The sequence below is a fragment of the Aulonocara stuartgranti genome (genome assembly GCF_965226115.1).
Source record: "Aulonocara stuartgranti genome assembly, chromosome: 19".
Lineage (NCBI taxonomy): Eukaryota > Metazoa > Chordata > Actinopteri > Cichliformes > Cichlidae > Aulonocara > Aulonocara stuartgranti.
In genome coordinates, this window is record NC_138955.1 from 5,206,590 (window position 1) to 5,230,138 (window position 23,549).

A 23,549-nucleotide genomic window follows, 5' to 3' on the forward strand; every position below is an offset into this window, starting at 1 on the left:
ACATCAGGCTGTAGATTACTGTAATAGTAACTATACTAACGCAGTATTGTTACATTTGACGACTCAATGCAATAAATACTGTTTAATTTATTCAAAGGCACCAATACTGTGCATGTATGCCTGTCCTATGAATCTAATAATATAAGCCTTATAAATCATATACACTATTATACACACACAAAACATACATATATATATATATATATATATAAAGATGAAAAAGATACATAAACTGTAGCATATTAGATCTTGTCTATTACACACCCCCACTGCGCTCGTCAACCCGTTTAGGAAAATATTTATTCAAAATCTTGCATTTTAACATGAAACTTTAATGCAAATCTTTTTACATGAAATTTAAAATACCAAAATCCAAAATGATCGACTGCCTCCAGTTAATAAAGTCCTTGCACCTCATGAAGGCTTTTGTTTTAATCAAAAGAGTAAGACACAGATAAAAATCAAAAACTTTATTACAAAAATAAGTTACACTCACCTCCATTTTACAGTATAAAACAATTTATTTGCAGGAATGCAAAAAACGTTGTTGGCCACCAACAATAGTTTAAAACTGCTAACATTTTTTTTTTCTCAAAAGGTGGTTGTTATGATTTTACTGAGGGAGTTAACTGTATAGAAAACTGGGATTGAAGAGCAGTTTCCTTTATGCTATACCTGGAAGTAGAAATCGTTCACTGCAGTATCCCTTCTACCACTGTGAGACCATGATCCCTCACCAAATCATAGCAGCTAATGTTAGGCACACATGCTCACTGGCTGGGCAATATGGCAAGTCAGTCATCCAATAAGATTAACTCCAGAGATCTTCTACATAGTTGCTGTACTGGGGAGGGATCATTCGAGATTAACACGATCTTATAAGAGGAAGGATTGGATTAGGCTCTTACATTATTCCGATGCTGTCTGAAAATGTGTTGTATTGATATAAAAACAAACCCACTGGAAGAATACAGTGGCACAAAAGGGACACTGCAGGGCTTTATTTTTGTTTTGTTTTTTTTATTGTTTTTTTAATCAAAGGCAGTTGGATGCCCGTGATCTTGAAGCCTTTACAAAAGTAACATTTTCCGAAAAACTATACAACCAGTAACTACATACTCTGAATAAGCAAGGCAGCTAATTCAGTTCAAAATAAGATAAAAGCAGGGCTTGTTCAGACTCATCATATGAGATTGTTTTGCATGCCCGGTGTGACTGTTTGCAGTCTGCAGAGCTGCAGCTAAAATGACTATATTACATTAAGTACATCGTTTTTGCGCTGCAGCTCTTGTGCATATTTTGTATGAAAACAAGCCCTGCTTTCATCGATATAGTTTCCCTATTTACAGTACAGGCCGGGTAGTTTAGTCCTCTGTACTGAGGTAGTCAACCAACCCTTTAAAGACAAGTTCTGAAAAGAACCACTTTCCTGGAATGCCTGACTTATCCATGCCAGGTGGGTACACCCTAAAACCCTGCAAATGTTCTCTTTCAAACATCCAGATCAAACAATTAAGATTAACATGGATATTCCGACAATAAAAATTCCGATTAGCACAAAAATATACAATAGCATCAAGCTCCTTTGAGCCACTTCAAACCTAAGAACTTAAAAAGTGCAATTTCGTCATTAATTTAAAAAAAAAATTAAAATGGCATGTTCAGGGACAGGGAAGGGGTAGATTGTAAGGGCAATTCATAGGTCCCCGTCTAGGAACAGGGACTCAGCAAAGAGGCTGTGGCAAGTATTCAGACTCCTCCAGTCATTTTATAAGGTGGCAGCTTCAAAACAAAAACAAAAAATGAGCCCTTTTCAGACATGCACTACTCTCCAATAATCTGAACATGGTGGCTTCATTTGCATGAGCACCCAGGTCACTTTTCCATGAAAGTTGCATTGGTAAGCTTACTAGGTTGGACCTAGTAACAAGTCTTTAAACACAGCATAAGGTTGAACTGTACACAGTAACATTAACGGATGGGCACACCCAAGATAGACAGTTCATGTTGACGCTCTAAACCAGGGCTGCCCAATCCCAGTCCTCGAGAGCTACTATCCTGCAGCTTTTAGATGCATCCCTACTCCAACACAGCTGAATCAAATAGTTTGATTACCTCTTCAGCATGCCATCGTGTTTGGCAAAGTCCTGATAACAAGCCATTCATTTGATTCGGGTGTGTGGGAACAAGGATGCATCTAAAAGCTGCATGACGGTAGCTCTCGAGGACCGGGATTGGGCACCCCTGCTCTAAACTGCTCGGCTCACAAAAGAAAGTGTTCAAGAGCAAAACTTGCCCTATGCCCTCTTATCTGTTTGGTTTCCAAATATTAAGACATTTCTTCACGATCCATAAGAGATGCATCTCCTACTCTGCATGGAAAACCTTAACAGCGCAGAGAGCGCAAGCGTTCAAAAACGTGGTTACATTTTGAGTTGATGCTGACAGAATTTGTTGCCATAAAGTAACAATTCTTTTGCATGCATTATCGTAGGCATATCTGAATGATGCCATGATGAATATTAATGTAAAAGTGACCCATGTCTGATTGGCAGAATGACACCACTAAAGAGATTATAGTTATGCATTAACCCATGTCTGAAAAGGGCTAAAGTGAGTTAAAATATAGAGGAGGGGAGATGCTTCTTCTGTAAGGCTGGAATATCATTGGACCTTTTTCTCATGCTTGTTGTTTCGACATCCATTGCAGCTTACGGTGTAACCCCACATATCAAGTCAGTATCCACTGTGACAGGTCAGGACCGCCCTCGGCCCCGTTTCCCTGCTGGACCAATAAGAAAGAAAGATGAAATTAGCACAGGAAACCAATGTTGCACACATTTGCCATAAATCAGACAATTAGAGCAGACATCCGACATTCACACCAGTGGTCTTGCCACTTATGTGGGCATCAGCTGGCCTTAAAAATGCTATGAATGACCCTCTCTGCTGGCAAACAAGCTGACTCAAAGATCCCACCAGAAAACTGGAGCCTTAGAATATGGCCAAGTTCATTTGAAGATAATCGCCCTTAACTTTTCACAACTATAGCTGCTTTCATTTTCTATCCATCAGTCGTTTCATTCACGCCACTGCTCTTAACTTTGTGCTTTAATTTCTGACCCAATGTCAGAATACTTGCTTACAGCAAACCGAGCTTAAATGTATTTTTAAATTTGAAAATAAAAAGCACAAAGTAAAAATGTGGAGGTGGGGTGGGTGGTCACACAGGAAAAAGTCATTAACCTCTGATTGTTCCAAGGCCTCCTCGTTGGGAGAAGCCCACTCGACCCCTTGGGGTGATAGCACCACGGCCCCTGGTCTGATTGGCACCACCACGGACTCCTCTTGCTCCTCTTCCTCTCCCAGATGCTTGGAAGTCCTCATAGCCATAGTACGGGTCATCGTAGCCGCCCCGGTAGTTGTGGTAATTATATCCATAGTAATCGTAATAGTCTTCATATCCATAATAATCAGGCGGATAAGAATAACCTCCTCTACCGCCTCGTCCTCTGCCTCTTGTTGGTGGTGGCATGTGGGGGGGACCGTAATAATAGTAATCATCATACCTGAGAGGGGATACAGAGTTCTCATCAGGAAGCCATCATGCCATATAACATAATTTTAAATTTGACAGTTTTGGCTAAAAAGGTTGTTGGATTAATTACACACAACACAAACCTAGTTGCAATTACAAAGTTCTTGCTTACATTTGTGTTTTAGCGGCTTGTCTCTGGGCTTTACGCTCTTTCCTCTTCTGGTCAGGTGGCTTGGCAAAGACAATTTCAATGTGCTCTCCTTCGAGGTCTTTGCCATTAAGATCAGTCAAAGCCTATGACGTGAAATCGAGACAATAGTGAAATACCATTCATACACAAAAATCCCAACGGGTTAAGTACAAACAGTCTGATTCTGAGACAGTTTCCCCTCATACCTTCACAGCACTTTCTCGTTCCTCAAAGTGTATGAAGGCGTAGTCTTTCAACTTCTTCACTCGCTCCAGCTTGCCGTGTTGGCTAAAGGTCTTTTCAAGTATCTCCTCTGTAACAGTGCTCGCCAAGTTTCTCACAAACAGCACCTTGACCTGGGTAGAGAAGCATGTTTTGTTTATTCCCCATGCAGAAATGCAGTGCAAATCCAAACAAATGCACAAGTCGAAAGAGGTTGTGCGTGCAAATACACTCAAGGTTACATTGCTGAGGACTTTTCGTCCTGTGCCTTACCTTGGCCATGACCTCTGGGTCTGGGTCCTCAATGGGATCAGCCCACTCCACTGTGACCAAATTTCCCCAAACTTTGACCTTGCCACTCATTAGTCGGCGCCGGGCCTGAGCTGCCGTCTTGTGATCTTCATACTCAAGGAAGCAAAAACCTCGATTCTTTTTCTTGTCATCTGGCTGGTGGTACAATATGACATCATTTAGACCCTCTGTAGAGAGAAGAAACAGGAGAGAGAAGTGTAGACAAAGAAGCAGTTAAGTCAAATGTTCTATGGAAAGCATAAACCTAAAGCCATAAATGCTTGATTCAAAACATGAAATGATCAAAATTAGAGAAATAAAATTTGAAAAACGACGTTTTCTGCAGTTTGTGTCCAGTCAGATCTTAGCGGTAAACCATCAGAGTAATGTGAATCACTCAAGTACAGTCATAAGATCATCATTTGGACCAAAAAAAAAAAAGTTTTAAAAATACCTACTGGACAAGCTACACCTGCAAATGTGCAAGGTGTATCCAATCAAATATACAAGCAAAGCGAAACCCATTCCAAGATGGTTAATGGATGGGAAAGGTTAAAAAACAGTTTGACTCACCTGTTACTTTCGCAAATTCTTCAACAATCTGCTCTTTCGTTTTACTCTTGGGGATGGAGCCAACAAACAGTCTATTATTGGCCACAGAGATGCACACTCCAATGTGTTTTCCTGGTCGAATTTCATTGTTGTTGCACTGCAAAAAGACGCAGGAGTATAAGAGGAAAAAATATATAAATAAAATGAGACAGTCAAGTCTAGTTAGGAGAGCTTATTGCAACTGGTGGTGATGCTTTAAGATAATTAGTCGCCATTGACAAACATGAGGCACATGCATGCTGCATAAATATATTCCTTTATTCTTCATTTGAAAAGTCCCCTTTGTTAAAACAAAGCCATAGAATAACTCGTTTTCTGGTCATAATTAGAGTATTACAGTAGACCTACCAATTTGACAGCCTGCTGTGCAGCTTCTTTAGTGCAGAAAGTGACAAAGGCATAGCCTCTGTTCAGGCCACTTAGGGGATCCATCATCAGGCGCAAGTCCCATATGGGCCCAGCTTTCTCAAACAGTGGAACCAGTTCATCCTCAAAAAGATCTCTGGGGATTTTTCCTACAAAAATCTGCCAGGTTGACAGGAAAAGGAGGTGTAGCGCGTGAGATCAAAGTACTCATTTAAGATGCGTGGTACAAAGGGTACTAACATTGTGGTAAATGGTATCCAGTCAGGTCTTAGCGGTAAACTATCAGTGTAACCAAAGTTACTACAGCAGTGAATAGTTTCATCATTTGGACACCATAAAATAAATTACTGCACCTCATACAATTAATCTCAGAACACACTAATATATAAAGGTGCAGCATATTAAATGGCTAAATAAAGGGATAAGTGATTGTTTCATACCTCGGTACCAATGGTGGGTTGTGCCCCTGAATGGGCAGACTCTGGTGGGGGACCACCGTACTTCCTCTGTCCTGTTGTCACATCAAGTGTGTAGCCAGTCCTCTCCAGCAAAGCCTAACAATTAAAAAAAAATAAGGGAAAAAAGAAAAAGAGGTGGAGCAGAGACAGAATTATTGCATTTTTTTGGGCCCAAAAAACATTCATTATTCAATAGTGTCGAACGAAGCATGAAATCAGTTTTAGAGTGATTTTTAAATGAACCATCAGTTCTCACTTTGATTTTGGCTTCATCTGGTCCTTTGTTGGTGTCTGACACTTTGGTCCCTTGTTTCTCTCTCTGTCTGTACGTCTTCATCACGCCACAAAGAAAGGCACTTTTGTTCTGAAAGACAAACAATTTAAATGGGATCAAACAGTAACTAAAAAAATTATCAATTTCACTGTCAAATATTAATATATGAAATTTACCCTTCAATATATATGAGCAGGCAGAAGGAACAGGAAGCTTAATGACAATTAAGACCTATAGTGTAGTTGCACATTTCAACATAATACTGTTATTTCATTACACTAGCACTCTGATTGTGGCTTTGCATTGAGGTATTCAAAATTATGTAAATAGCACCAGCAGCAGCACCGCATGCATACCTGAACATGTGAGAGGTCGCTGTCCTTGAATTGCAAAAGGACTTGGAGAGCACCTTCCTCGTTGAATTCTTTCAGAGCCTCAATCGCTCGATCATCTAAATCACTGTGTGACACCAAACCTGCAGGTTGAACGACACACACACACACAAATAGTGAGCTACTAATAAGGGGGGAAAAAAATTACAAAAATGATACATAATTGACAAAAGTGCAAGGACCTAAATGAAGTATTTAAACGGGGATTATTTTGTGAAACCAATATAATGAATGAATAATGACTTGTACAATTAGGAGTGAGGAGTGGGACGAGCATAATCTAATAGAGCCGTATTCAGTAGTCGGGCTGTACTTTACTCCTCAACCAGCAAATTTTTGCAGAACTAATCACAACAGATGTGACAGTGCAACTCGATATGCTCATGCCCCTCTATACTGTGGCTGGGAATTTCTAATGAGCCAGTCTACATTCTCCTTTATGGAGAGGCCGTCACCTGTCCCAGGCAGCCATATACCAGACAGCTGCTGCCATTGTTTCTGCCTCAGTTCCATCTGGCTGAAAAGGCCAGACCAGTACTTTTTCTAGATGTGGCCAACCAAACAAGTCCTAAAATGACCCCCCCCCCCAAAATTTGTCATTACAGTTCATCCCCATTTGATCTTCTACTAAAAATCAACAGTTATTTAAGCTGTAGCTAGTGTCCCATTTAGTCACTGCTCTGCTATAATTTTATGGGATGCAGAGAAACCTCACAGAAATTAATAGCAATACTGAATAGGCTCATCAAAAGACTCCCAGAGAGAGAGAGGGAGAGAATTCATTCGCCCTGACACCAGTGTTCATGCAACCATGTTGGGAATGCAAATGCTGCAATCATTTACACACTCTGGTAATGTGTAATTTAAAATTCTGTAGCACTGCAGTACCCATTTTGGTAGGAAACCACAAAAAGTTGCTTCGGGATCCCAATTCCCCCATTCAAAAATGTGATAAAATGACAATACATGCAAGAAATTGCTAAACATAAAAATTTGCATACTGAATATGCAAGAGTATTCATGGTGCCTTACCTGCTAGGTAAATTTCATCTAGTTTTTCAGCAACTTTCTGTGGTAAACCAGCTTCTAATAAAGTCTGGAAGTGCTCAGAATGGGTAACTGCAGAGGTGTCCATTGGTTCTTCTGGACCATTTCCATTAATATGTTCTGTGGCCATGTCTCCAGAAATCTGTGTAAATGCAATGAGCCAAATTAATCCTGGGTCAAGGGCAACAATTGTGATGTGCTCAAAAGAGTGTGAAGTCTCAGACTTGTCAGGAAAATCATTTGGGGGAAAAATCACTTCACCAATTGTAATGTTTGCTGGAGTGCAACTTTCATACTAATAAAACCCAATTTTAACAAAGGAGATGCTGACATGTGCCGAACCAATTATCATGGTCATGTGCTCCTTCCCAGTCTGGAGACTTTTCACTATCTTGACTTAGCACTCAGCTTGAACTAGAAGCTCAAAAGCCTGATCTAGGCAGTGTGACACTGTGTGCAATACATTGGGTTCAGGACAAGCACATACCAAAGACTTCACCAAAGAATTCACCTCAGCTGCATATTACATATGTATAATAAAAAAAAGAAGGGGGAAAAGGTTTAACTACAAGGTTCGTGGCCATGTGGCAGTATTTTCATTCTGGTTTGTTCTGAGCTAAAAAAAAAAAAAAAAGTTGAGCAAACGGAGCCAAGTTTACGCGCTAACGCCCGAATCTCAGTCTTCTCCTGCCTGCTACGGTCTCTAAATTACATGTTAGCTTACCTTCTCACTACTGACTTCAGCACAGGACAGATAGCTGATACACGTGTTCCATCAGAGAGAGTGAACCCCGGTTTCCGGTGACTGACCAATGAACAACTATGCATACTTTAGCATTTTGTTTATACCTTCAACTATTGTTACACTGAACACAAACACTCCAATAATCGTGTTAATGACCAACCCAAACACTGCCTCTCATTCCTTTGTGTGGATAGATTTTGGGGTACTAACAGCAGCAATCTACCTGCTCACTGGTCACAATGTCTATCCGGCAACGGCAGACTCAGCGAAAACGTGGACGGCAATCTTATGTTTTGGCCTAACATTAACAGAAGCTCATATTGTCCAGTCGATGTGCTATACTGACTGCTAATCAATCTCGTATCGGTAGGCACGTGCTTTCTCCGTGGCAAAAACCTTTCTACTACGCCAAATGCACGAGTGAAACCCATTTACAAATGGATCTTAAATTTTTAACCTATTCACGTTATCGGTTTTATGGAAATGAATTACCCCCGCAGTCTCCCCTCAAACTTCTACCATAATGTTAGGTTTGGGTTAGGTTTAGCGGGGAGGGACCGACTCGCACACGTTGAAGCTAACTAGCGAGCGGGCTAGTTTGCATGGCTAATGTTTCAGCAATCAAGCTAGGGGCATTAATCGGGACAATAACATGAGGCGCTTGTGTGCATTTACTATGAACACAGCTATAGTTATTCTTTAAGTATGCAATACACACATGTGTTAGTAAAGTACTAAGGGATGATCGCCACTTCTTACCAATATAACCGGCCTTTGCCAGCTAAGTGCTGTTAGCATACAATGACAATGAGCATGTCATTTTCGTGATCTGTCAAAATGGGTTAGCCTATGCTAGCATGCTAATTCGAACGGAATTTCAGTGAGGCCATTGTTACAACGTCATTTGTCGATGAGGACTTAGCCAATTGACAAAGCATAGCTTTTTAAATACAATTAGATCCAACGTGGCCTTGGAAGCTAGAGGATTAGCCTGCTAAATGCGTGGTCTGTCAACGTGCCGCCACATAGGAAGAGTCCATTTTCAAAAAGCCGGTCTGGAGAACTCGTTCCCAACCACCACCAGTTTCCACATTGTTTGAAACAGCACCGCGCGATTCACACTTTTTTAGCACTCAATTAAGCAACAATAACGTTATCAATTACAAGCATTCGCCCTACCTGCCGCTGGCACACCAACGTGTATGGTGCTGATTATTTAGGAAGATAAATGTGATACTGAAAAAGAGAGAAAAGTGTAAAACTCCCGGCACTGGTCCGGCTTCAGTCATTCACTCTTGATGATGTAAAATGGCTGCCACGTTCACGCCTCGAGTTTTGTCTCGTCGATGGGGTTTCTTGGACATCCCTGCACGGGCTTGCCTTGTATGCATTTTACAGTAGAGCAGCAGGTCATCTGCAGCATCCGTCATAACTCCAAAAGAGCAGTCGTTTCACCGCGTCGGAATCGTTTATTGATGGTGCAAGTGAACAAAAAAACAAAAGGGTGGCACAAACAGACATCAAATTTAAACACGAAAGTAAATCACGAAACAAGGAATTACACAAATTAAACATATGTGTTGTTTTTAGACTACTTAACTAATAATGTACTGTCAACCCAGTGATAATAGCATTAATAATGAGTGTAAAATGACGGTGAAATCTGGTAAGTATGTCCCACTTTTCACCACACTGTGTCAGTCTTCTCGTAGATATAGCACTTGCCCATTTCGTAAACACAATAAAGAGACTGTGTAGGCTAGTTGAGATCCAACGTATATATACCGAAACAATATGACTATATGTTGCAAAAAAACAAAACAAAACTGTGAGTTATGAGGCTGCACTCTTCTTTATCCATGCAAAGTTGCATCGTAATATTTACTGAGCAGTAATGCGCATAAAAGTGACAAACGACATATGTAAAAAGAGGAAAAGTCACAGATCAAAGTTGATAGCCTATATAAACTCGTACTAAAGCCTTTACTAATAAAGCACTACTCTTGCGTGCATTGGTGTTGCAGAAAAATCAAGTTCGGCACTGTTTTACTTATAAATTTGGGATTCTGCTAACAATTTACCATTATGATCCGAAAGGCATTTATTTCAGTGTTGAGCTTTAATATAACTTAAGTAATTGCTGACGCACAGAGCGTTTATGAGGCTGGAACACTTCAAGGTTGAAGAAATAAAAGTTTGTGGCTGCACAAAAAAAAAGCATTTTCTGTCATGGGTTGTGAAGTGAAGGACCCAAATACAGAAATTAAGCCCAAAAATGTGTTTATTGGATTGTAAGTCAAGGCAAAGTCCACATTGGAAAAAAGCGCAGAACTCAAAATCCACGAGAACTTACACGGATAATATAACAAAGTCTTGGACTATCTGTTCAGTACACCTTGGGGAAACACCTCAGGGAATCAGACACAGTTGTAGGCAATTAAGACAAAGCAAGACACACAAAAAAAAACCATACCGCCGATAATTACTAAGCACATCTCTGTTCAGAAAAGCGCAGTCTCAGGAACGGCAAAGATACTGCGCAAGACCCTCAAGCTCCCAGGCCTCCGGTAGGACCCGAGGTTGAAGGATACAGACCGCCCGCAGGGACAAGAGAGGGGATACAGTCCTAAAAACCTATAGATAGGCTACCTTAGCATTTTTGCAATATGCGCAGTTTTTATTTCGCATACTGCAATCGATGTACCCCAGAGAAGTCAACAGGTTAGGTTTATGTCCACTTTGAATTTGTGGAATAGTAAAAAGCTCACTACTAATGCCCAAAACAGGTCACAAATGTAGTTTAAAGCATAATTCAAAAACTGTTGTTTCAAGAGCTACACACACAAAGAGCTCATTAATAAGTTAGACAAACAAAACTTTTTCTCTTGAATTTCTCCTTGAGCTATAAATTTTTTTTATTTTGGCATTAAAAAATGTGTAGATGTCTAAAGCCAGCACCACAGAGCTGTAACATCCACCCAAAAACCAGTCATGGGAGAACTGGAGACTATTGCCTATGACAAAAGTTTAAAGGTGGAGTACAACCAGAATAGGTCACAGATCCACAGGCCGAACTATAACAGCAACATAGCATTTCTCTATAAAGATAAATATCTTAATGACTCCAAGCACTCTGATCAGTAGTAATTAATATGTAATTGATGTAGTGATAGTTTTTATGTTATTGTTGTGGTTTATATTTGTTAATATTTTTTTAGTAATACACATGCTCAGGCATATTCAAATAGACACAGGCACTAGGGATATTTCTCATGCTGCCATGTGTCTCTTTTAATCTCCCTTCTGAGGAACTCAGCAAAATTTCTGTTCCTTGCAGTTTTGTGAATCTCCTGTTCTAACACATCCCTAACCGACTGACTTGAGTAGATGCACAGTAGCATCAAAAGGGATCTTTGTACCTAAAAGTGTAACTGAAAGTCCCCTACGAACATCAATTAACAGCACACAGAAAGAGGAATGTAATTTTTTGGCCCCCCATCATTCTCACTCACAGGGGATCAGAAACACATTTCTGTGTTGGATGCTATTGATGGATGCTCAATCATCCAGGTAAGGAAATCCCAGAAAGTTGATTCTGGAGTCCGAGGAATGAGAAATAATATTTGATCTGATATTTCTTGCATGCTGGAGCTCATTTTCATGTTCTCATATATAAAATAAAGGAAAAACTTTTTTTTTTTTTTTTTTTTTTTTCTTTTTAAATGACATCAGAAACAGCAGTATGCGACATTACGTGATGGCAGAGCTTCAGTTCATCCTTTGTCTTTTTTTTTTTTTTTTTTTTTAAATAAATAGGACAGGGGGAATGAATGAGAGAAAGAGGGGGAGAGAAAGAAAGAAAACCAAAGGGGAGAAGAGACGGTGAGAAGGGGGGAAGAGAGAGAAAAAAAAAAGAACTCCTGGGTCACCTGTATGGAGAAAAAAAAAACAAACAAACAAACAAACAAAAAAAAAAACAAACAGAGGAGACAGCAAACAACAAAGAGCAACATAATAATAGAGAAAACAAAGCACCATCACAATAAACTAGCTAGTCATAGATATCAATATTTACTAAATAATAAACGATATTGTGCAGCACGCAAGATAGACAGCGCACAGTGTGCTTTGAGGCAGCAGCCAAGAAAGCTTTAGTCCACGTCTGTGAATACCCATGTGTGCATACCTGTGTGGATCAGCATGCTTGCATTCCAAAGGTTTCTCCATGTAATGATCTGCTAGGGAGTGTGGGGGGGCCACAGCCCCGTCCTCCAGGGTGTGAAGCGGGTATGGAGGAGATCAAAACTCCAGACATCCAGAGGCCCCCAGAACACAAGAGACCATGGAAGACCAACAGAGGGGCAGCCGCGCCACTGTTCCAGTAAGAGCTGAGGAGAGTCCCAGATGAGGGCTCGCCCAGCAGCCGCGGAGCAGAAGTCAGGGGGAGTTGCAGTGACGCGCCCGTGAGCTCCGTCGGCCCCCAGCTGTGCCTGAGTGACCGAGCCCCAGGCCGAGAGGCCGGGGGCACCCCACCTCCAAAGGGGCCCGAGCGAGCCCCAGGCCCCGACAAGCGGCCGCCAAGGAGTGAGCCGGTGTGTACCCGGACGCCCACCCCCAGACACAAAGAACCACCAACACACCGACACCTGAGGGAGTCCGCCACCGGCAGGGGAAGTGGTGGTGGGTGGAGATAGGCCTCCAAACCTTGGAGGGCCTGAGGTGTCCCCAGAGAGGTGGCGTCTGATACCCAACCTGACATATAGACACAGACATACAGGCACACACAGACACAAACATCCATTCCCACCCTCATGCTCTCATATGCACTCACTCCACACTCAACCAACGTGGAGACAGACATAAAGAGACGCTGTACACACAATCACACTCCCCAAGCGTACTCTACAAACCGGGTCTAGGTACCCTTGCCCCTGGAGGGGGGAATTGCACCCAGACCCAGGTGGTGTTACCCTTTTCCCTGCGGTGGGGAGAGGCAGACCACCCCGACTCCGCAGCAGCAGGGAGGCCCCACACCCCAGACCGCAGTCGGACGGCCAACTCCTCCTACTAGCCCTCCCGCTCCAGCAGGCCGCAGAGAATGGGGGTGGGAGAAGACTCCAAACCTCCCTCCACCCGCTCATTGTAGTGTTGATGCATATGTGTTCTAAGGTGCAATTAAAACCCAGGAGGGCATGGAGCTACCTGCCAAGGAGCAGCAGGTAAGTGCATAGTCCCTCCTGCTAGCCCTCAATGACTAAGTGTATTTAAAATTGAGAGGTGGGCAACGACGTCAGGGGTGAGGTATACACCCTGATGGTAATTTGGACTCCGTGATTGTGCCCACCCCCAAGATCCTATATGTATGTGTAATGAGAGTGTGAATAATGTGAATGTCTAAGTTGTGGGATAAAATTGAGGCAGAGGCAGCCAGAAGGGGACAGGGGGGGGGGGGGGGGGGGGGGTAGCCTCCTCTGCACCCTGGTGACATACCCCTACTCCAAGGCCCTGCATGTGTGGGTGGTTGTGGAGGAGCGGGAAGAGGGAGGCAGCTGGAGATGGGGAGGGAAGGAAGGGAGGGGCAGGTAACCCCTCCCTGGGGCCAGCTCCCCCGCTGACCCCAGTAGGCACTCCCACCCTCCGCGACCCGCCAGGGAAGGGGGGCCCAGGCCCATCAGACCGGGGCCCAGTGCAGTAGCGCCCCCCGGCTCCACAGAGCCCTGGACAGTCCACCCAACCCCACCACAGAGAAAACTGCACCCACCCCACCATCCACACATCTTCCAGACTACATAAGACGGTAAACGCCCAGGCTGAGATCTTCCTCCACCTCTCCTGTATCTCCCCCTCCTGCAGAGAGTTCCTGAAGAGAAGAAAGCTCCTGCAAGATGTGACCATCCCCCCCACCAGTTGAAGAGCCCCCCAGGCGGCTCGACGCACCGGAGGCACCCTGCTCCAGGGCCGGGCCCCCATGCACCCACCCGCCCACAACCCCGGCAACACACCAACCAGGACCCAAGCCCCCGAGGCCCGGCCCGGGCCCCAGCCCAGAGACGGAGCGCCCCCAGAACCTCACGCCCATCCCGGACCCACCCAGGGGCAGCCAGGTTGCCAGGTCAGTAACCCACGTCCGTCAGCACAGACCCTCCCCTAGCCCCGCTGCACGCAGCCGCGAGGAAACAGTCACCTGAGAGCCAACAGAGCCCCCAACCGGACGTGACCGCTACCCCGGGTTGAGCCCCCCAAGGAAGATGCCTCCGGGGAACCCCCCGACGCCCTAAGCCTGTCCCTACCCCCTCACCAATCACAACAGTGAAGGCGGGACCAAACTATGACCCCCCACCCCCACTAGGTGATGGAGCTGATAAAAGGGGCCCAGAGCAATTGATCTAATGTGGTGGCAGAGGCTGTATCAAGACTAATGTAATCTAATAGATAATTTCTATATTGGTTAGAATTAAGATTATTTTTATTTTTCCAGTTCATGAGGACTGTTTTCTTGGCTATGCATAGGGCAGTGAAGATCATATGGGCTATATTCTTTTCTGAAGTGACATTATCTAAGCTGCCCAGTAGACACACTAAGGGGGAAGTTGGAATGTTACATTTCAGACATTTTGATAAGTCTTCACATATCTCGCGCCAAAACTTTTGCACTGGTGGACAGAACCAAAGAGCGTGGATGTAATTGTCTGGTGTATTGCCTTGACAGTGTGAGCAGTTGTTGGAAGATGTAAAGCCCATCTTGAACATCCGATGACCTGTATAGTGCACTCTATGAAGTATTTTGTATTGTATTAATTGCAGACTGGGATTTTTAATTAATTTAAAAGTTTTTAAGCAAATCTGAGACCAGAAGTTTTGGTCTAGGTTGACTGATAAATCTGCTTCCCACTTTGCAGTAGGAAGGGATATTGATTCATCTAATTTAGAAAGTGTTCTGTATATTTTAGATAATAATTTGGGGGATTTAAGAGTAAGAAAATGTGCCGCACTTAGTGGTGTTTGTAATTCAACTTGACTGAGGTTAAATTTCTTTTTTACTATGGATTTAATTTGTTGATATTCTAAAAACCTTGTCTTGTTGATCCCATATTGTTCAACTAGTCTGTCAAATGGAATAAATTCTGTTCCCTCTAATATATGTTCTAAGTATTTAATTCCTTTACAACTCCATTCTGGGAAATTAATCATATTATTGTTTTGTAATATGTCAGGGTTATTCCAGATAGGTGTACGTTTGCATGGGATTAATGAAGACTCCGTTATTTTTAGAAACTCCCACCATGCTGTTAGAGAAAAGCTGATGTTGATACTTTTAAAGCATTCATGTCTTTTGATGTTTGAGCTAATAAATGGTAGGTCTGAAATCTCTAGATCCTTGCATAGTGCCTGTTCAACATCTAGCCAGGGCTCAACTAAGAAAGTATGTTTTAACCATTCTGAGATGAACTGAAGCCTGTTGGCTAAGAAGTATTGGTGAAAATTAGGCAGATCTAATCCTCCTCTATCCTTGGTTCTTTGTAGCGTTTTTAAGCTGATACGCGGGGATTTATCTTTCCAAAGGAATTTGGAAATATATGAATCCAGAGATCTGAACCAATCTTGTGATGGTTTGTTAGGGATCATCAAAAATAAGTAATTTATTTTTGGCAAGATCATCATTTTTATAGTGGCGACCCTTCCCATGAGTGATATGGGTAAAGATTTCCATCTAGTCAGATCGCCTTCTACTTTCTTTAGAAGTGGGATGTGGTTTAGTTTAGTTAAGTCTGAAAGCTTAGGAGAGACATTAATACCTAAATATTTAATATTTCCGGATTGCAGTGGGGCAGAGGAAGAATTATGGAAGGAGCAGTTAATGGGGAGAACTGTAGATTTTGGCCAGTTAATTGAATAATCTGAAACTCTTGAAAACCAGTTTATTAAAGTAATTACCTCAGAGAGGTTGGTTTGTGTGTTTTGCAGAAAAAGCAACACATCATCCGCATAGAGACTGATTTTATGTTCTATGTTCTTACATTTTATGCCCTTAATTGTTGTAGCCTGTCTAAATGCTGCTGCTAGAGGTTCGATAAAAATTGCAAAAAGTGAAGGGGAGAGTGGGCATCCCTGTCTGGTGCCCCTCAGGAGACAGAAGCTGGAGGATGTCTGGTCATTTGTTCTGATACGAGCCGTTGGGGAATTGTATAATATTCTTATCCAGTTTATGAAAGAGTTTCCAAAACCAAATTTGTGTAAAGTTGCGAATAAAAATTTCCAATTAACTCTGTCAAATGCTTTTTCTGCATCTAGAGATAATATTATGGTTTCGATGTTTTTATCGTATGAGTAGTCTATTAAATTAAGTAATCTACGAGTGTTTGTTGAGGAGTGCCGACCTTTTATGAAACCAGTTTGGTCAGGATGAATTAAGAGGGGGGTCATTTTCTCTAATCTCTTTGAGAGAGCTTTGCAGATTATTTTAAGGTCTACATTTAAAAGAGAAATTGGACGATAGCTTGAGGGAAATAAAGGGTCTTTGCCTGGTTTTAGCAGGAGACTAATGTTGGCAGAATTCATATTTGGTGGTAGTCTGCCCTTTTCCTCGATTTCCTGCAACATGCTGTGGAATACTGGTGCCAAAATTGTCCAGGAAAAACTTGAACTATTGAGTGGATCTAGTGGCTCTGTTATGCTGTGGTGGAAATTTTTGCTGTAATGGTTTGTATCCACTTGTCCCCACAGTGGAAAGGTTCCCTAGAAATGATTCCAAACTTGATTTGAGTGATCACTTCTATCCTGTTACAAAGCATTCCAATTCTAATCAGAGTAATCTTTTCCAGGATGTCAATATCCCCGTTCGAAAAAGCTAAATGATGTAAATAGTCTTAACCCAATGAATTGAAAATGTAAGATTGTGCTACGACCACTGTGTCCAATCAGCTTTACTTCATGTTATACAACACATTTTCCAGTCTGCTTGGTTAGTTCAAGATTTAATAGAAATTTGTTATCACTAAATATTGCAGTTACCTTGGTAACTAAGAATACATCGTATCTCTTCTACATCCTTATCAACAGTTGTTCTTTTGCCTCTCTTCACTACCACAGCAGATTTTAAATCAAACAACAATGTTATAGCAGACTTATGAACAAGGGGTTTTTGTTTGTTAAATTTAGCATTAAATATATAGAAATGGCAGCCATTTTTATCCATCTTCTTCAATTTTTTTTTAAATTAACTGACAAGTTGTTTCATAGGCAAATCGATTCCCCTATTATTTCATGACAAACAAAGCAGACATAATAACTGTAGTTTATTCAAAGTGTTGAATTTGTACTTTATAGCTTACATGTGAGATAAAAAAAAAAGAAGAAGAAAAAATGATTTACATAGAAGAAATGCACTGGCCAGTTTCACAACAACAAAGTCCTGAAAAACCATATGTCCTGAAAAACACAAGTGATGATGACAGTTATTTCAATGGTTGAGAAAAGCCGCTTCTTCTACATCATCAACATCTAACCAACTAAAGAGTATTCTCATGGCACGTAACTATGTATACTACAACTTTTGATCCTTGTCCTCATTTTGACAGTGGAATGAGATGATTGTGGACAAGGTAGTAGTTTGAGGCTTTCAAGTGAATCTGCAGAAATGTAACATAATACTTGAGTATAAAAAGCAGAAGACTGTGAAACAGATTAGTGAGAAAGATGAGTGTTTCTATCACTGACTGTTGTTTTCAGTGAACTTTCAGTTAAATCCCTTTAATATGCAGCACCCCTCCTCTGAACTGTCAGTTACTGTAAACATCTCATAACATCTCCACTTCCTTTGACATACTTATTCAGCTCGGCTTCATTACACGAACTCACTCATCAGTGATGATTTGAAGCAGTTATTTTAGACACTGCTGCAAATAGCCAAATATGGTGTTACGTAAGTAACCCAGAAAAAAGCATGAAAGGGTAAAAAATAAATAAATAAATGAATAAAAGCAGTCAAAGAGATGTAGTATTATTCTTTTTTTATGGTTAAAATTAACAGTTTCAATGAAAGGCCTTCTCAGATAGCAGCGCTAATGTGGCCATTATATTTTGATTTGATTGAAATTGGATTTGCCTTCCAGCTATGCAAAGCAACAGCATACAGTCAAATACTTTTTAGCATAATTACTTTATTATGAATGTTAGATTTATAACGCAGTTACATTTCATGCTACAACGACTGATCTGGCATATGGCAAAAAAAATAATCTCTTAACATTTCGGGCCACTGAACATCTTGTCTTCTACACTTAAGCCAAGGATTTATCACCAGCACAACCAAGGACACGAGGGATGGGTTCTTATGTAAACACACAACCAAAATCCAAAATACATTCATATTCATCCTTGACATTTTAGATGTTAGAGGTGGAGACATGGATCCCCCCTAACAACCATCAAACACCAGCTCATTAATTCATAGCTTCTTTTATCTAAATTAATTCTAATCCTTTCTTTAAAAAAAAATGTTTCTCTACTGAGAAACAGATGAAATCTTTTTAGGTTTATTTCTGTAATGCCTGTTTAAAAGTTCACAATAGGAAGTGAGTGAGTTTTACAGAGGAAGACATGCATTATTTTTAGAAGTGCTGAAAATGTACATGAAAATTGATGTCTGCCCGTGAAATAAGATGTATTGGAGTTAGTTTAACACAGCATAAGGTGAAAAGAGGAAGACAAAAATGCTCGACTGAACTATTTCACATCTTACATCTCAGTTTTTACAGAAAGCCACAGTGTTAAAATGAGTCAAAGTGCTGTGAAAAAAGTATTTCCTGCTTTCTTTTTTTTTCTTTGTATATTTCTCACGCTTACATGTTTCTGAACATCGGATACATTTTTACAAATCTGAATATTAGTCAAAGATAACCTAAATACAAAATGCAGTCTTTAAAACATAATATCGTGTATTAGGGTAAATGAATGGTCTTTGTCTAATGTCAACATTTCTTTGATGATCTTGTGAGTGTGAGGGGACAACGAGTTTTTAACAGCTCTATACATGCTCTAAAAAAATGTATATACAGTATTGATGTAATGTTATAAGCTAACCAGATGCTTTCTTGTCAGTAATACAGAATCCAGTATGAATTTTTCATGTGAGATCATACTTGAAGAGATGGAATAAGTTCTAACTAGTGCCAAAGTATTAAATTAATGGCATAAAATAGGACTGATTTCTGCTAATAACACCCACTGTATGGACTGATAACATCTGACGCGGGTCTTAGTGATGACTGTTTGTGCAACCATTTTTGACTTAGTATTTTGGAGTTACATTTAGTGAGTCAAATGACTTTAAACTCTAGCAGTAAACAAGTACCCATAATGAGAGCACTTGATGCAAAATGAAAAACATCCTGTTTTACAGTTAAACATCCACACATGTGGATTTTTTTTATCACCGCAAACAAAACCATTGACTCGTTCAATGTAAAAGCAAAATCGTGGCTCAAAGAAAGGTAAATCAGAGACCACCGGAGCAGGTCTTTTGTTGTTCTCAGCTGCTGTTCTTAGACGTTTGCATCTATTCGTGTTAGTCCCCGTGGAACCGAGAGCGGTTAAGAAAAGGCAGCAACATTTAGTTTGATGACATCACTTTAATAAATTGTGTATTTCAGCATCGGCCCTTTTTACACACCTCAGAATTCTAAAAAGTCACGAAAACAGTTTTATGCACATTAGCCTTAAAAATGACCTTTGTCCACTAAACCGAAATGCCTAAGATAAATCTCTAATTAATTCCCCCCTTTTTGCTCACCCCTCAGTTACCTAGTAACATAAATCCGGGGATTAAATGTAACCACCGTCGTCAGAATGGAAGGATGATAATGAAGTATGTTTTGAGTTTCCACTGGGTCACAGAGATCATTGATAAGGTTGGTAAGCTTCACTTAATCCAGGAAATTGCTAGGAAAATGTGTGGGCTATATAATGGGATGGATTAGACTAGAAGTTCTCACTACAAGTAAGTTCTGTACAGAGGCACAGTGAAGGGGACACTTTCTCTCAACATGGTAATACTCTGTCTCTATACTTATGCTTTAACTTTATAGTTCTTTATTTGCATTTACCACTTTCTCTGTATTTGTTTCTATATTTTTAGATAATTGCTACAACCGCCATGGGCTCACTGAAGTCACCTGGACTGTCCCTTCTGCTGTTGTCTTTTCTTCTTTACATAGCTGATTCCTATCCCAACATTGACTTATCAAACAGTAAGAATTGTTTATGATGTAAATACTATTTTAAGTTCATCCAGTGTTTTATAATTGGACTTGAAATTAAATGTAAATGATCTGAGTCTTATGAAAGTCACAATGTTCTGTTCTAAATTTCTTATCACAGAGATTGTGTTTTTAATCTCAGTGTTCAAATGCTGGCACAATATTGCAAACCGTGCAGTTTGGGTTTTTTAGCAATGGTTCCCTTTTCTAAACCACCCTCTCTAGTGGGCTGTGAAGAATGCACGTTGAGAAAGAACAATCTTTTCTCAAGGGAACGTCCGGTTTACCAGTGCATGGGCTGCTGCTTCTCCAGAGCGTACCCGACACCTCTCAGAGCCATGAAGACAATGAATATCCCAAAAAACATCACCTCAGAGGCGACGTGCTGCGTCGCAAGGCACAGCCACGAGGTAGAGGCACAAACACATGACAATGTCAGGCAGCTATTTAACTTTTCTATGAATTTGTGACTTTTTAGCCTAATTTATGTTGGTGTCAGTAAGATTTTAGCAAAACAAATCTTGGAGTTGGATGCTATCGAATAGTTAGGATGTGTATTACATGTAAGCACTTTTTCTGAGTGAATGATTGTGTTATTCATTTCTTTTTATTTTAGGGGATCTTATATAACTTTTAAAGGGTTATTATTATTATTATTATTATTATTATTATTGGAAAAAAATGCACATAAGCTTCTCATATGGTTTTTATTTCAGTTTAAAACACTACTACAGACTATAGAGCAAAATACCATGACAGAACGGTTTAGTGTTATGCCATTTTTGTGTTAATGTTCACCCTTTTCCCCCCTCCTTAATCATCTGTTCCTTTTGCAGATCCTGATAGCTGGCATTTCGGTGAGAAACCACACAGACTGCCATTGCAGCACCTGTTACTTTCATAAGATATGACAGATGGGGACTGGGGACCACTCTGCATCCTTCGGCTTGGCAAACATGTTGTGTTTCTTTTAATATGCACACGCTTTACTCTGTTTTAAAATGCATGTGTTTGTGTTTCCAGAATATATTTCACAGTAATTCTGTGGCTGTGATGTTTCTTTAACCTACTTTTTTTTTTTTTTTTTGCCTTATTTGTATTTGAAAAATTGTGGATTTGAAAAACGATTAAAATGTGCAACAAGAGCTTGGATTAAGGAATGAGTCTTATTTTTAAATCCATGCAGAATGATTTGTTACAAGGAGGTTTTCATGAGTGTTTCTTTGGAGAAAGGTGCATTCTTACACAAACTGCACCTCACTAAAAAGTGAGAACTGACTTTCTGGCTGAGACACTCTAATGTCAGTAAGGCGACAGAATAGAACATTTTCAGGAACTAACAGCCAAAATGTGCTTTAATGGCAAATAAATTATAGAAATATAGCTGAATTTTAAGTCAGCGTAGGAAAGATAGAAGTCATTAGAGTGATGATTTAACCACTTCAGTTTGATGACACTTGGATGAGCTCAGACACCTAATAAAGATGTCATTTTTAATACTAAACGTTCATTTAAAGAGAGCTATTAGGATGGGTGGTGATGTACCGTAACTTCGACTTTAACGTTTGTGTTAGGATGCCTGGGTCGTCGACCCAGGGTTTTTGAGTTTTTGATATTATTTATACTTCCTAGTTTTTGGTTTCTTTGAGTTCTGTCTTATGGCTTATGTCTCTGTCTTCTTTAGTTGCTCTGTCTCCCTATCACCTGCATCCCCTTGTCTAGTTCGCGTCTATGTGTATCCTAAGTTCCTATATCCCCGTGTTCAGTCAGTGTTTGTGTCTGCCCTGTTCCCACGTCTCTGTTCCCTTTGTAGTGCCTGCATATGAGTCTGTGTCTTTGTTCAGTCTGTGTTATGTGTTTCCTGTTTTACTTTAACATCAGACATGGACTTTCAATGTGTCTGGTTTTGCGTCCTCTTGTCTCGTTAGGCCTGATTTGCCCCAGCTGTGTTTCCCTCCTGTTACCCATTCCCTGATTGCTCCCTCTGTGTATTTAAGCCCAGTGTTTCTCTGTGTCTGTGTCGCGATCTACCGTTTTCTTAGCTGTGTGTTCTGTCATTTCTCTAGTTTAAGTTTGTGTTGAGTTTTTTTTAGTTTTGTTATATTTTGAGTATTAAATTAAAGCCTTTTTTGAGTTCACGTCTGTCTCCGGAGTCTGCACCTTGGGTCCTATTCCTGCCTGCACACAGCCACACCTAACAGTTTGAGAGAAATGAAAAACCTTTAATGTGAAGGGTTTTCTAACATATCAACCTATCTGATATATTTTTTCAAATGTTTTATGGCATTATGATAAAACACAAACATAATAAAAACACTTCATTCTTTGCTTAGGGTAACATGTTACAGTTACATCAGTGGTTTTTGTATTTTTCTTTTCTGGCTTGCCCCTCATTCAAAGCCCCTCATCCCACACCCAACACCTTTTCACCAATAAAAAAAGAATTCATGCTGAATTTCCCAGAAATAAAGGTGTGTATCATCTGCTCAGTAGCATCAGAAATCTCATTCTTCTTTATTTATTATAAAAGAAAAAAAAACATACGCATCCACTTTAGCTTCTCTTCATCTTGCTCTCCTAGTTGGCTGAACTGGCTCCAGCTTGATAACCACTGAGTAACATGTTTCCTGCTGGTCCAGGTAACAAACTAGAGCACCGAGTCTGTTCGTTAATGTTAGAAAGGTTTATTCTGATGTGCTGCTCTGAGCACGGGTGCAGGTAGAAGAGTTCAATTTGAATTCAAATGCTCATTTGGTGTAACATGAATTGTAGATTTATGAAATATACCCTGGTATCCTTTTTTCCCTCGGGCTGCACAGATGTACCTCGAGTATTAATCTGATTTACCTCTAACATCTGGCCTGCTGGAGTGACTCTTAGCATGCGACACTGAATCAGGCCTTTTTCTGCAGCAGACCCAGGGGCACATTCTCAGGATTCATACCTGGAAGATACATAAGGTTTGCGTGGGGACACTGGGAGTAGACTAAAATCATTTTGCACACAGATTTGTGTTATTTTAGGAGATGGCTGGTTCACGCCTCGATGTCACAGCCTGCCTGCGGTATCTTTTTATGTCTTGTACCCTACTATGCAGTGTTGATGGTAACCCACATCAATCACTCTGAGGTTACCGCGTCAGCATATATGTGACCCA

General features: G+C 40.7%; 2 protein-coding genes across 4 annotated transcripts; one reads left to right on the forward strand and one right to left on the reverse strand.

Moving 5' to 3' along the window:
• Positions 1-455: 455 nt before the first annotated feature.
• On the reverse strand, positions 456-9,456 carry LOC309695437 (heterogeneous nuclear ribonucleoprotein Q). 3 transcript variants are annotated; one of them, XM_082516088.1, is made up of 12 exons: positions 9,315-9,456; positions 7,376-7,532; positions 6,308-6,426; positions 5,934-6,041; positions 5,660-5,773; positions 5,202-5,378; positions 4,815-4,950; positions 4,224-4,429; positions 3,935-4,084; positions 3,711-3,832; positions 3,247-3,569; positions 456-2,782 (listed from the first exon to the last, which is right to left on the reverse strand). In XM_082516088.1, exons 2-12 carry the CDS (start codon positions 7,518-7,520, stop codon positions 2,757-2,759), a joined length of 1,626 nt encoding a protein of 541 aa, XP_082372214.1. In that variant the 5' UTR covers positions 7,521-7,532; positions 9,315-9,456; the 3' UTR covers positions 456-2,756. The 3 variants fall into 3 exon arrangements, with proteins under 3 accessions (XP_082372214.1, XP_082372213.1, XP_082372215.1); XM_082516087.1 differs by having other exon boundaries at positions 456-2,785; positions 9,315-9,455; XM_082516089.1 differs by lacking the exon at positions 7,376-7,532 and having other exon boundaries at positions 456-2,785; positions 9,315-9,455.
• Positions 9,457-20,178: 10,722 nt separating this feature from the next.
• cga (glycoprotein hormones, alpha polypeptide) lies at positions 20,179-21,303 on the forward strand (the record flags this gene model as incomplete). The annotated part of the gene is made up of 4 exons (XM_082516995.1): positions 20,179-20,182; positions 20,272-20,383; positions 20,618-20,802; positions 21,229-21,303. The coding sequence occupies exons 1-4, from the start codon at positions 20,180-20,182 to the stop codon at positions 21,301-21,303; spliced, it is 375 nt and encodes a 124-aa protein (XP_082373121.1). The 5' UTR covers position 20,179.
• Positions 21,304-23,549: the final 2,246 nt, after the last annotated feature.